We start from the raw sequence: 12,862 nt of genomic DNA on the forward strand, positions 1-12,862 counted from the left end.
CTCTCCTTCCCCCTCCTCTCAGCCTCAGTGCTCCGTCCCCATCCCAGGCTGACTTACCTGGTTGACCTCTCTGCAGATTTCCCCAACACGCCTCACTAGGAGTTGCTGCAGGTGGCGACACTCAGCGCCTGGGCCACCATCCTCACGACTCAGGCTCCTAGGCGGAAAGGACAGAGAACATGAGAGAACTGCAGAGGGAGGCAGTTTTAGGTGTCCTACATTGGAGGGAAGGCCACGGAGCTGGGGGCCAAAGGAAACTATATAAAGGAGCTACAAATGTCCCGAGGAAGTGAGCTTATGGGAAAGAGAAGCAGAGATTCCCAGCGGGCTGGGAAGCTTAGGCTGTGCTTGCCTTGCCAGCTCCTATCACTAGCATGCTTCTCCATAGTCAAGATGGTGTCCTTCCCTTGTATCACCTCTAAAAACAGAGTATTTAAGCAGATGCCCAGCTGTGTCACTCTCTGTCACTTACTGTGACTGTGGGCAGTGTTTCTTCACTCACTCACACTATTAGGGAGATACTATGTGGAGCTGATATGATGTGACAGGTAATACCAGGTCAACTAGACAAGCTGATCCCTGCACATGCTAGACAGGCACCTACATGCTCTGTGCACTTGTTAAACAGCAGCCACTGTTTACTACTCTTACTTTTCTAAAGCTTTTATGAACGTAAGGCCTTCAAGTTGCTATAAACCTGATGCTCTTAAGGCTCAGATAGAAGTCCTAATCCCCATTAGCTTTTCATCCCCGCTCAGAAAGTCCAGAGAGCTGGGCATGAAGGCACACTCCTTTACTCCCAGCATTCATAAGGCAAAGGCAGGCAGATCTCTATGAGTTTAAAGCCAGACTGGTCTACATACTGAGTTCCGGGCCAGCTCTGTGTTATAAAACCAACCAACCAACAACCAACCAACCAAAACCAAGGGTGCTGTGCTTTTCCTAGAGAAGAGCGAGTCTGTCTGTCTGTCTGTCTGTCTCTCTCTCTCTGACAGGGTTTCACTATAGCCCTGGTGCCCTGAACATACAATGGAGACCAAGCTGATCTCCTCCTACCCGTCTTCCCGGTGCAGAGTTAAAGGCACAAGTCACCATGCCAGGCTGTAGGTATTTGCAGTCACCCTGGAGAGAGGTGCTGTGTAACTATGCACACGAAGCTGCCAGCGTGGGGGTACAGGACTGGCTTCTACCTACCGGGCATGTGCATACACTTCCACACGATCCTGCAGAATCCTGACGATGAGCCAGAAGTCAGGCAGGGAGGGCCCAGGAAGGACAGGGAGTGAAGGCTGTGGAGGTGCTGGTCCAGGTGGAGTCCGCAGAGTGAAGAGGGCTTTCTCTCCAAGAGTCTCACCGGGACCCTCACTGTCTGAGCCACTGCTGCCACCGTCATAACCTGTGTCAAATGTGCTGACATTCAACCTCACTCTTAGCTGAGCCCAAGTCATCTGAATCACAAGGGTGTCAAGCTTGACAGACTCCCTTAAGTAGGTCCCCTCTGACCCCCTACCTAGACCTTTCCCTGTGTAGCCCTAAGCCCAGCTGCCATCAACTTGGGGGCCCTCCGTCCCAACCCTGAGCTTACCAAGGTGGTCTGAGTCCACACTGCCTTGACTGGACATGAGGCTTAGTCCCCGACTAGGCCCAGGCTGACTTCCTGTATAGAGAAGGGAATGCTTGGTGTGTCTCTGGATCCTGTGTAGGGTCTGCCAGGAGAAAGGGAAGCTGAGAGAGACAGCTATGGCCCCAGACTATGCTGCCCATCTTCTCTTACCTCCCTGTGAAAGGCTGGGAAGGCTGATGAGGGGGGTGCCTTCAGAATCCTCTAGGGAGCCAGGGACTTGGGGGCTGGCTGTCAGGACCTGAAAAATAGGAATCAGACTGAGATATAGCCATATGACAACTGCCACATCTCTTGGTCTCCAGGTCAGATATACCTCCCCTTCAGCATCTTCAGCCCTGTCGTCATGGTTGTGCCAAGCCCAGGCTGCTGAAGGGGACTCCCCATGGAGTCCACCTGGTTGTTGGCCAGCTGCCACAAAGAAGAAGCCACTGTCAGGGTCCTCGAGGAGAACGTGGCCAGGGAGATGAAGGCGCCGGAACTCCTAGGAAAGGAGCGGAGACCATAGGTCAGGAGGGATTTCTCCTCTGACACTGTGACTCCCCACAGAGGCCGATGGGAGCCCAAGACTGCTGAGGCAGAAAAGGTTGAGTGGCTTTGTCAAAGTTCAGCAGGCCCAATACCAAGGTGGGAAGTAGGGCTACCATCCACAGAAACGTGCTATCAGGCAAATGGGGGCAGGGCAGAGACAGCAAGGGCATACAGGAGGAAAACTTCTATGGATTCAAATGAAGAGAGGGCTTTTCTTTCGGGGTTCCAAGAAAAGATGGAGCCCCAGGGAACCATGGAGTGTCCTGAGGGCAGTTTATTACCTCCTTGAACTGTGTGAGAGAGCGCTCTGGCCCAAACACAAAACTCAGAGGGGGAGCTTGGCGGAGGCAGGTAGGGCGTCCAGAAGAGCTATGAATGTGGGCAGCCGCTCGGTGCAGGGCAGGGCTCTGAGGGATGCCCCCTCTCCGGAGTGCCCCTACCATCTCGTCTTCTAACAGCCAGCGGATCTACAACCAGACTGCAGGTGTGAGCCCTTGCTTAGTGGGGCATCACCCAACCCAAACCACAAGATGCTAGAAGCCAGTCTGCCCTACAGACTGCAAGAGGCTTCCGTCCGTCATCTCATATGCATGGCTGAGCGGGCGTCAGCTACAGCACTGGGGGGCTACTGCTTACGCTGAGGGAGAGAAGACTTACCTCGTTCATTGTGCTCTCAATAGCCAGTCTATGGGGCATGGCCAAACTGGACAGTCCTGGGTGCCTAAATGGAGGAAAGGTTTATAAACTAGTTTCCCAAGAATGAAAACCAAGAGGGAGTGGAGAAACTGAGAGGGAAGTAAGGATGGGTGGGTGATGGAGCATCCTCTTAGAGGTGAAGGGGCGGGGGAGGAGGTAGCGGGCTCATGGATGGGGGACTGAGAAGGGGGATACATTTGAAATGTAAACAAATACAATAATGAACACAAAATAATCATACACACATGCACACATATAAAGGATGTACCTCTCTTCTTCTGGGGGTGGCAGCGGGGGTCCAAGGCCATCATCTGACCTTAAAGACGAGGGCTGCCCCGGGGACCGTGGGAATGAAGCACTGCTCTCGGATGTTGACCTAGACAGGGTAGGAGCAAAAGTCAAAGGCCAGGCCAGGAGCCACTATCCTCTTAGAGTCTCCCAAGGTCTCGTGTTTCCCAAAGCCCCAGAACCTGCCAAGCCTGCTGCCATACCGGTGGTGTTGAGGGTCCGAGGCTGGAGGTAGTTCCACTTCCAGGGGTAAGGTCAACACAAAGACATCAAGAGTGACACTGAGGTCCCTCAGTGGGACTCGGCCTCCAATCGGGGGTCCCTCCAGACTGGAAAGCACTTGACCTGTGAGAGAGGTAAAATTGGGGGTTTCTGAGGACCCTGGAAAAAGTATAGCTTCCAAGTTCTGGATGGTACCAAGTCATTCTCCTAGGCTCTCCCATCTCCCCTGTCCCCAAGGGCTGGCAGGCAAACAGGACATATGGGGACCTTTGGCCTTCCTCATGGCTCCCCTAAACTCACCCAGGCAGGTGGGCAGGCTGCACACAGGCACTGAGCTGTGCTGCCCGCGCAACCGCACGGAGCATGTGAGGTGTAAGAAGAGAGGTGGCAGGTCATGCATGAGGCTGTCGGGCCCAGTGGGGGAGTCGCCCCCTAAGATACTGAAGGAGTCCTCATCGGGGTTCACAGTGTCTGCATCTGACAGTGATGCGGAGTCTAGCCCAGCGGGCCCCAGGTCTGGTTCTCGGCTCTCCCGGTATTCCACCTCCAGCTCTGGATCGCTTTCCGTGACCACACAGCAGGCAGATGTGTCCCCTAGAGGTGTAAGATGTGCTTAACAGGAGAGGGCAGCAGTAGGGAGCACTGAATCCTGGCTGGAAACAGCCAGCCCAGTTTGACCAGTTCCAAGGCTCACACACCTTCCTCGCCCACAAGCTCGGCTTCTGAAAACTCCAGGTCACTGATTTTTCTGTCCACAGTGTCTCGGGGTCCCTCATCCTGAGGGGGAAGTGGGGCAGACAGGTGACCAAAGCAGGCCATCCAGGCACCAGGGAAGCAAGACTGAAAAGGATTCTGAGAGGCTCTGGGTTGGGTATGCGGAAGGTTAGAAGGAACTTCTCACCTCTCGCCTGCTGGACGGCGGGCAATAGAAGAAGTAGTGGGGGTTGGAGGCAACGGTGCGGAAGTGCAGACGGCTGATCTCCAGGAACTTCTCCTGTTCAGGAAGAGGCCATGAGGTCAGTCATCCCTGAAAGGACCCTGCTCTTTTCTCTAGACCAGGACAAGTGACCATCCTCAGCCCGGGGGAGAATCTGCGGGTGGCCTAAGCAGGACTCCACCCGCTTCCGTTCCCCTCCCAGTTCCCACCTGGATGAGGCTGTGAAGGGCATCATGGGCCTCTCCTCTGAGCTGGCAGACATCTGTCAGAGAAATTTCCGGACCAGGGTCTAAATTCCCAGAGACACGGGTGCTCTGAAACTCAGGCTCACTTAGGTCCTCTGTCTCTATACTGGGGTTGGAAGGAGCACATCAGGGTTAAGGACGGCCAAGCCCCAGAGCAGCCCCCATCTGTTGTTATCTACAAGGAGTCAGAACAGAGCCTGGGAGGTGACCATGGGAGCCAACCCACTCTGGCTTCGGGCTCTGCCCTACACATTTCTTACAGTAAGGGTGGCCCCACTCAGCATACAAGGAGAACAGAAGCAGCAAAGCTTGTTAGAGAGAATGTGTGTTCACTTGGAGAGTGCAGGAGATCTGGGCCTCGAGAGAAATCACTGGGGTGGAGCCATTGGGACCCTCGCTTTTCTAGCTGTTTTTTCCTCAGCAGCAACACTGCAGAAGCTAACAGAGCCTCTACCGTCCTGCCTTTGTCCTTTCCTGTATGGAGCCACTGTGGGGACTCAGCGATGAACGACACACTCCCATCAGTTGGGGAACTCATATGATTAATATGGAAGATATCAGAAGAATGTCTGTGTTCACTCCTGAGAATGGGCTAGCCCTAACTCAGCTAATTAGAACATATTAAATTAGGAGAGGTGGGATATGCCTGGGAGAGAGACTGCTACCAAAGCCAAACGGGACAACACTGGAAAGGAAGCCAGTGACAAGGTACCACTGCTTCTCGGTGTACTTCCTCTGGACTGAAAAGTCTTGCTTGTAGGAACTTGGTCCATGTGTCTCTTACCACCCTGCTCAACAACCTTCAAGAACAATCCTAACCTGGACTCAGAAACTAGGATAGCTCGTTCCCGGGGTTCCGGTCCTTCTTCGATGCTACTGCTGAAGGGCCCTGGACTGAGAGGCCCAGGGCTTGGGGGTGCATGAGGCAAACCCCAAGTATGGCCACATAGTGCAAGCAGAAAAGAGGTGATGTCTACTTCTTGTAGTAGCTCCTCACAGGCATCGACGGCTGTCAGCAGATCCTGGCAGGTCACGCTCTGTGCTTGTTGCAAGCTTCGGAACAGCCCTAATGGAAGCAGAATGGGTCATGAGGATCACCTCCGTAAGTGTCCTTCCAGTCCCCAAGCCTGTGTCCCCTATAGTTCCACCCCAGAGTCCCATCCCTTCCCTGCATGGTAGTTCTGCTCACCGCGGACAAAGCACCGCTGTGCGTGCTCCTGCAGCAAGGCACAGTGCGTGGCTGCCTCCTTGTATCTGGGCTCCATCCAGGCTGAGGATGAGGAGGGGTGGTCCAGGTACTGAGCCCTGGGAATGTGAGGAACAACAGGCCTTGGTGGACCCCCTAAATGATGCCTTGGCCTCATCAGGCATTCAAGCTCCAGAGAGTGCACAGACTCTTAGCAAATACACTCAGGATTAGGGATGTCTGATGGCTTGCTGGGGGTACACAGCCAGGAAGCAAAGCCCCTGACTGACCTGAATGTGTACCCAAGCCTTGGATGGGCAGAGCCAAGAGTCTAAATGAAGCATACCTACCGGAATATGAGATCTCGTGGTGCTTGTGGAGGCTGTAAGCCAACCATTTGTTCCCTCAGTGCTTCCAGGGAACAGCTATAGATGTAGACAGGACACCGGGTCCGGGGGCCGTCAGCACCCTCTGTCTGGGGAGACTTGTTAGCTGCCAAGTCTTGGCAGGAGGGTGTGCTTGGCTCTCCTGGATCCCGGGCACTGTCTGTGAGGAAAGGTATTTATGTCTTCACATTCTTCGTGGCTTCTCAACCCCACCCTGTGCTTCAGTGACTTTGGGCAGCAGCCTTACCACTAGCAAGGGTCACACTGAGGGTGGGGACTTGGGACTCTGTAGCCTTAGTCCCTGTTGCTTCTGGGTCTTTCAGGCTTGGAGCTCCACTCCAATCCCCAAGCTTGGGTTTTATTTCCTCTTGAAAGGAACCCTCCAGGCCGTAAGCAGTCAGATGTTGGATGTCTGCGGAGGAGAAGAGGGGCACCTGCCTATCAGTGCTCTCTGGTGGACTGGGGGAGGAGCTCAAGGGTTTGTGTCAGAGGGGTTAGTGAAGAAGGTCAGCTACTGGTACCTGAGAAGGTAGCTGGGAGAAAAGTCAGGAACACGTGCTGAGGACCCAGAAGCCTTGCATAGCAGTGCCACTGAGGGGGCTGGGCAGAAATGGAAGACCTGAGAACTCCAGGAGTCACTACACTCTGTGAGACCAACAGAGAACAAGAGCAATCCACAAGGGAACAGTCCAAGTCTCAGTCCCTTCTTCACCAGACTAAGTATGAGGGGATGATGGCGACCTGGGCACAGGTGTGTGCTGACAGAAGGATGACCACACCGAAAGTGCGCAGGGCAAGGCAGCGGTGCTGACCTGGCTAGGAAGGGTGGAGTCTCCAGAGGCCTGAGTGCTATTGCTTGCTCGATCCTTAGCGACTGCATGGCCCCCGACTGGAGGACCTTCTGGACCTACAAGGGGGCAGAGATGGTGGAAAAGGACAGGGCCAGCAAAGAGGCAGGGCTTGGAGGTGAAAGGGTGGGAAGGATGGAAATCACCGCGGGGCAGGGGAGGGCTGAAGCGTAGCATTGGGGAAGCGGAGGGGAGCTCACCTGGGTCACGGCAGCTCCGCCGCAGGACCTCATTCAAGAAGGCGGCCTGGTCAGCGGGGGTCAGTGGGATCTCCCGGTCACTGAGCTCCTGTCCCAGGCAGCTGTGCAGCAGGCACAGCACCATGTCGTTGGTGGGACAGGGCCCCTCGGCGAGAGGCACACCCTCTGGCTCTGCCCGACACACACTCTGTCTCAGCAACGAGTCTGCTGCCGCCCAGTGCCCCCGGCTCCACCCTGACTAGCAAAGCCCTTCTTTCAGCCTCGGCCTCCACCCACCCTCTCACTCTCGCTCACTGTGCTCGCTGGCCTTTCTGTCTTCTGAGATGCCCACGTTTGCTTGCCCCTTAGGGGAGGGTGAGCAGCTTCCAAGTATACCCACCTCTGGAAAGCAGGAGGAAAAACATCTGCAGTTGCTGGCACTGCGGCAACAACCCTAGTAGGTCAAAGTGGAACGGGATCTCATGGACACAGGTGTCTCCTCGTTGGTCCAGCCCTAGGAGGAAAGAATAGGACACAGCGACACCGGATTACCTACGTGTGGCTGCTTTCTCCCATCGCACTACCCTGCTACACATACCCTCGCCACTGACCATCTGAGAGCCGTGGCTCTGGGGGCAGAGGACCCCACTCCTTGCTCTGGCACAGCTGTATCAGGTATTCAAAGGTCAGCAGGGAGCCTATGCAGGCAGCATCCCGTGGGTGGAGCTAGGGAAGGAACACCAGATGACAGGAGTCATTCTATCCTAGGTCCCACTGCTGGTCTCAAAGGATGACAGTCCCTAAGCAAGGGATATTCTGATAGGAGGCAGGGGACTGTTCTGGGGTAACTCACAGCTTGAGGAATCTCAGAGTAGGTCAAATCCTGTAGGTGTTTCCAGTTTTCAGGGCCAGGCCCCACACGGCCATACTGAGGCTCCACCCACACTTCGGTGACTAGATTGAGCTCTGAGTCCCCCTCTAAGGCCTCTACCTCCACATCATTGTCATCATCTGTTGAGAAGCTAGAAGAAGAGGGCTTCTAAGCCTAGAAGTCCAGTGACAGCTTGTGGCAGGGAGGATGAGAAGGCCGGCATCCAGGATAGCGACATGGCCTGTGCAGACCAGCATCTACCCAACATGATCATCTAAAGCCAGCAGCTCCCTGCTCTGGTCTGGGATAGAGGTCATATAGCACGGTAGCCAGACATTTAGGTGACCCTGGGGGAGGGGAGCTATGAAGAGGTCATGGCCTCACCTGTCTTTAGTGGAGGTAGAGTGGGGGGGAAAGAGGATGTACTGGACAACACACGTATGCTTCTCTTCAGCTGCAGCCTGCCCCAGTGGTTCATTCTGTGGACAAATGGGAGATCCTGGGCAAAACCCAGGCAGTGAAGAGGCCGGGACAGCTCCTCACTCTGGCCTGAGGCCTTGGTCCCTGCATCAGGTGAGGCAGTTTCTAGTAGTCAGCACCCAGCTGAGAGGCAAGCGTCCCAGGGTTCTGATGGCCCCGAGGTAGGTTTCAGAAGGCTGGTACACACCTGAACTGGGAGCTCCAACACCATGTTGATGATACCTTCCCCGCTACAGGCGAAGTGGAACCCCTCAGAGAGCCGGACTCTGCAGCCCCCGAAAAACAGGACAGAAGCACAAAGATGAGGAAAGAGAAATTTAGTTCAGTGCACCTCCCAGAAGCCATCATGCAACCTGGCCTGCTGGAGGCAAGCTCAAATTTGCAAATTTGTTCCCTAGAGAGTATCAGGTCTAAATAGGACCGGAGGCCAAAGCTGGCAGAGCTGGGGGAGTAGGGAGTGGGAGGGTAACAGCATGACCTCTGTACTGTATCAGTACTTGGAGATGGGAATTGTCTGGCTTAGGCCGCTGTCCAAACGCAGAGCCTACACGCGCTCTCTCCCAGCCCTAGCTGAGCTGCCCTGCAGGCCTGGAGACGTACTCAGTGAGGACAGAGAGGAGCTGGGCGGTGGCGCTGAGGGGCAGTGTTGGGGCGAGGCCTGATGGGACACTCCACAGCCAGCGCCGATGGTAGAGGTAACGCGACAGCGAGGCGAGGCTGGATGAGGCCGAGCGGCCTGACACCAGGGGCAGTGGTCCTGGTGGCTCCAGTGTCAGCAAGAAGGGTGCCCTGTAGTCCAGGGGTAGCTTCTCGTACCTGGGGAAGAGGGAGGCTCCTGGTTGACTCCTACTCACAGCCTCTCACGCTGAGGCCACCTCCCCGTCTTACCCACCTGATGAGGAGCTTGTCCAGTGGCTTGTGAAGAACCACGAGGCAGGGCCGGTCAGACAAGGCCTGCTGTGGCCCCAGCGTGGGGGGCGATTTGGAGGGCGAACTGCCCCCCACACCCCCTAGCCCTTTCCGCTTCACTTTGGGTGTCGGCTCCTTACTTTGCACCCGGTGAGGGAAACGGAGGCGCAGGATCTCTTCCTTCAAGCCCGACACAATCTGGGGGGAGAATATAGTCAGACTCCCCTCCTCCCAACTCGTCCTTGTCTGGGAGAAGGGATCCCCAGTCACGGAAAGAACTCGGCCTTTCACGTCCCTCTGGGCGCCTCTCCTCACTGAGCTGCAAAGGCTGAAGAAACAGTTCATTGTACCCCAGAACTCCCCAGTCAGGGCTTACCTTATGCCGGGCCTGGGCTGGTGTGCCAATTGGAAACCCCAGGCGAAGAACCATGCAAGGGGTCTTGGAAATGATGCGGACCATGTAGAAGGAGGATGGGGGCTGGTCTGGGGCACTGGAGAGAAATGGAAGCAAGTGAGCTATAGTAAATGGGCTTCAGAAGGAGGAAGACGGTCTGGGGTTGGAGGGAGAGACTGGGGTGAGGGGTGGAGACGGGTGAGGAGAGACCACTCTGCCCACCTGGAGAGCAGCTTGACATAGGAATAGCCCTCAACCAGCACAAAGCTGCTCCAGTCTCGAAGCAGCGAGGTAAGTGAGGAGTGGGAGATCCTGCACTGGATGGTGCTGTAGCGTCCATTGCTGCCCGGGGTATGCAAGTGCTTAGGGAGTGGCCTAGGACAGGGTGGGAGAGTGACATCAGATGGCCCAGCCCCAGTCGCTTCTAGACCCTGAGGTCCTGGGAGCTGACAAGCGAGAAGGCGTGGCCACAGCTGGTACTCTCCCAAGCAGCCCTGCTCCCCAGCATGCTCCTCCGTCCCGGGCCTAAGCAGCCCTGCTCCCCAGCATGCTCCTCCGTCCCGGGCCTGAGGGTACCCACGTGTCATGCTCTAGGATTAGCACCAGGCGATGCATGTGCAGCCATCTCTGCCATGAGTTAGCATCCATGGACAGCACTGGCTTCCAGTAGGCAGCAAACTGGGCATGGGATGAGTCGGAGCCACTGTGCTGAAGGGAGAGCACCTGGGGACAGAAAGGCCAGCCTACTAAAAACGTTTGTCGAAACCAATGCAGCAAATAGCTATGGCAGATGCAGTTCAGGGGTCAGGCCAGCCTGGGACAAAGGCACAAACTGGTTTTCAGTAGGAAGGATTCATTAGGATGACGGAGCCAGGACGGACTGTAGAGCCCTTTAAAGCTGAGCCAGAAGGAGGATGGGACCTGCCTAGCTTATATTGCTGACTTTACAGGAAAGTGGCTGAGAGCTGGCAAAGTCTAATGACAAGGCCACTGCACACTTCTGTGGGTCACATGCTCACTGCACCACGTTATCAGCTGCAGACTGAGGTAAGAGAACACAGAACTTGAAAGCTGTAGTCTTCAGGAAGTATCCAAGTCACATGGAAGGCGGGAGTTGAAAAACAGGTACTGGGTAGAAGGAGGGGGCCCGAGTACACCACACAGAGACATGCGAGGGCAACAGCAGCCTGCTAGGATACCATCACCTGACATCTTGCAAAATGTCCATCTGTTAGGGTAGGCTGCTCGGGTGGCCTCTCTTTCTATTAACAGTTTCCCCAGAGCCTTAGGATGCAGGAAGAAGAGATGCTTTCAAGGCTAAAGCTGGTTTGGGTGCCTCAGACTTGAGAAGGAACAGTGGTGGATTTGGCGTCTGGGCTAAGAAAGCGTGAGAGGGACCCAGAGTTTCAGGCCCACTCACCGGGGTGCTGGAGCCAGGTGGGATGTAGAAGAGCGGCACTCCGCTCTTGGTGCTGTCTGGAAGCGTGAAGTGCTCCGGCACCGACGAGAAGGACTGCAGGTGGGCAAGCATCTGATCCGTCTGGTTAATGCTGTAGAACAAGGGCCAAGCTTGAGCTACAGCAGACTGCCGGGGCAGATGAAGGGAACCTCGGGAGTACAGAGAGCCCTGGACACGAGCCTGGGACACTGGATCGCTTTCCCCAGATGCACATATCTGTTGGTGGCCTTACCTCTGTAGTGTGTTCCAGAAACGGCGAATAACGTGAGTGCGATAGAGTGAGCGAATAGGCTGCCGTAGTGCACAGGACACGTCATGTAAAATGTCATAGCCGCCTTCCATTGTCACTTCCACCCTGGTCCCTCGAGGACCCTCAGGCTCCAGGGGCCAGGGTGCCACAGCCACATACTCAATGCGCATATTGTGTTTCCACAGCAGCACCAGCTTCACCTCCAGCTGGGACCCTCCTGCAGGAGAGCAGGAGGGCAAGGGAGGCTTAGAAGAAGCAGGACTCCAGGCCAGAGTCCTCATGTGTCATGGAACTCCATGACCTGTGTCATGGAACTCGAGCCTGGCCAAAGCTCCAAACCGTCCCATACATTTCAGAAGCACAGCCCAGGCCACCAACCCCACAGGTGTCTACTCAGGCAGGAGATGAACCTAGGAACTATACACTAAGAGAACTCAGCCTTGAAAGCACCTCAGAGCTCACTTGTCTTAAATGTCAAGCAGAGACTCTCATGGGGGCACTTTTTAATGTCCCCCATCTATCTGGCAGGTAAACACATAAAGCAACCTGTGAAGCTGCAGTGGAACCTGGCGACCCTTACCTTTGGCTAGGGTCACCTCTCGGACACTGTAGCCCTCTCGGAGGCGGACAGACACAGTGCTGACCAGGTCAGCTGGCACCTCCTTCTCAGTGTGCTTCTTTCTGCGCAAGGCCAGGGCAGGGTTGCTGCTTGCAGAGACCAGGTGCTCGTTAAACAAGCGGTGTTGGGAACCTAGAGGACCCATGAGAATGGGGAAGGTGAAAGTGGAGATGTGTCAGCTGATGTATGTGCAGGGGAGGGGCTACACTGAGATTATTAGGAGAAAGAGAACCAGAGAAGCCAGCCCCAGTTAGACCACCAGTCCTCCCAAAGCCAAGGTCATGCCATCTCCAAGGGCCATCCGCCCTTGTCCCATCCACAGGGCCTGGCCTTACCACAGTAGTACTCAGGGTTCAGGGCTTCCCCACTGCGCAGGAAGGAGTAGAGCAGAAACGCCCGGTGGTACACAGTCAGACCCAGGCTGCCTGGCTCAGGCTCAGGACAAGTGGACAGGTAGGAGCCAAATGTTGCCATCGCGATGAACTTCATCAATTCCACGTTAGGCACGTGACCAAAGCTACAATCGTAGGAGTAAACTCCTCCCACCTGGAGAGAGCAAGGGAAGACCCTGTTCCATCAGAGAGCCAGGAAAGAAGAACAGGAGGGAATCTACTGCTCGCAATTCCCAGACCACGGAGGGCAAGTGGGTCACAGTGCTCCCAGGATTGACCCCCCACCCTGTACCTATCCTTTAGCCTTTCTAAGATCAATGCCAGCTGGCCACACCACACTCAGCCCTCC

At 55.4% G+C, this 12,862-nt stretch overlaps 1 protein-coding gene across 1 annotated transcript in view; it reads right to left on the minus strand.

The window, feature by feature from the left end:
• Szt2 (SZT2 subunit of KICSTOR complex) overlaps positions 1–12,862 on the minus strand; it is a 45,462-nt gene that overhangs the window by 17,808 nt on the left and 14,792 nt on the right. Inside the window, exons 8-41 of the mRNA XM_021159279.2 lie at positions 12,457–12,667; positions 12,083–12,253; positions 11,485–11,719; positions 11,214–11,343; positions 10,374–10,516; positions 10,016–10,168; positions 9,776–9,890; positions 9,383–9,597; positions 9,091–9,306; positions 8,678–8,756; positions 8,395–8,489; positions 7,993–8,161; positions 7,751–7,865; positions 7,540–7,653; positions 7,161–7,331; positions 6,925–7,019; positions 6,634–6,757; positions 6,360–6,524; positions 6,077–6,272; positions 5,730–5,845; positions 5,360–5,606; positions 4,505–4,646; positions 4,260–4,352; positions 4,057–4,135; positions 3,659–3,952; positions 3,340–3,481; positions 3,117–3,224; positions 2,810–2,873; positions 2,434–2,619; positions 1,938–2,105; positions 1,775–1,862; positions 1,586–1,657; positions 1,195–1,396; positions 58–157 (exon numbers count right to left, since the gene is read on the minus strand). Of these exons, the coding sequence (XP_021014938.1) occupies positions 58–157; positions 1,195–1,396; positions 1,586–1,657; positions 1,775–1,862; positions 1,938–2,105; positions 2,434–2,619; positions 2,810–2,873; positions 3,117–3,224; positions 3,340–3,481; positions 3,659–3,952; positions 4,057–4,135; positions 4,260–4,352; positions 4,505–4,646; positions 5,360–5,606; positions 5,730–5,845; positions 6,077–6,272; positions 6,360–6,524; positions 6,634–6,757; positions 6,925–7,019; positions 7,161–7,331; positions 7,540–7,653; positions 7,751–7,865; positions 7,993–8,161; positions 8,395–8,489; positions 8,678–8,756; positions 9,091–9,306; positions 9,383–9,597; positions 9,776–9,890; positions 10,016–10,168; positions 10,374–10,516; positions 11,214–11,343; positions 11,485–11,719; positions 12,083–12,253; positions 12,457–12,667 (5,013 nt within the window). The remainder of the gene's footprint in view (positions 1–57; positions 158–1,194; positions 1,397–1,585; positions 1,658–1,774; positions 1,863–1,937; positions 2,106–2,433; positions 2,620–2,809; positions 2,874–3,116; positions 3,225–3,339; positions 3,482–3,658; positions 3,953–4,056; positions 4,136–4,259; positions 4,353–4,504; positions 4,647–5,359; positions 5,607–5,729; positions 5,846–6,076; positions 6,273–6,359; positions 6,525–6,633; positions 6,758–6,924; positions 7,020–7,160; positions 7,332–7,539; positions 7,654–7,750; positions 7,866–7,992; positions 8,162–8,394; positions 8,490–8,677; positions 8,757–9,090; positions 9,307–9,382; positions 9,598–9,775; positions 9,891–10,015; positions 10,169–10,373; positions 10,517–11,213; positions 11,344–11,484; positions 11,720–12,082; positions 12,254–12,456; positions 12,668–12,862) is intronic.

This window comes from Mus caroli, chromosome 4, assembly GCF_900094665.2.
Source record: "Mus caroli chromosome 4, CAROLI_EIJ_v1.1, whole genome shotgun sequence".
Taxonomy (NCBI): domain Eukaryota; kingdom Metazoa; phylum Chordata; class Mammalia; order Rodentia; family Muridae; genus Mus; species Mus caroli.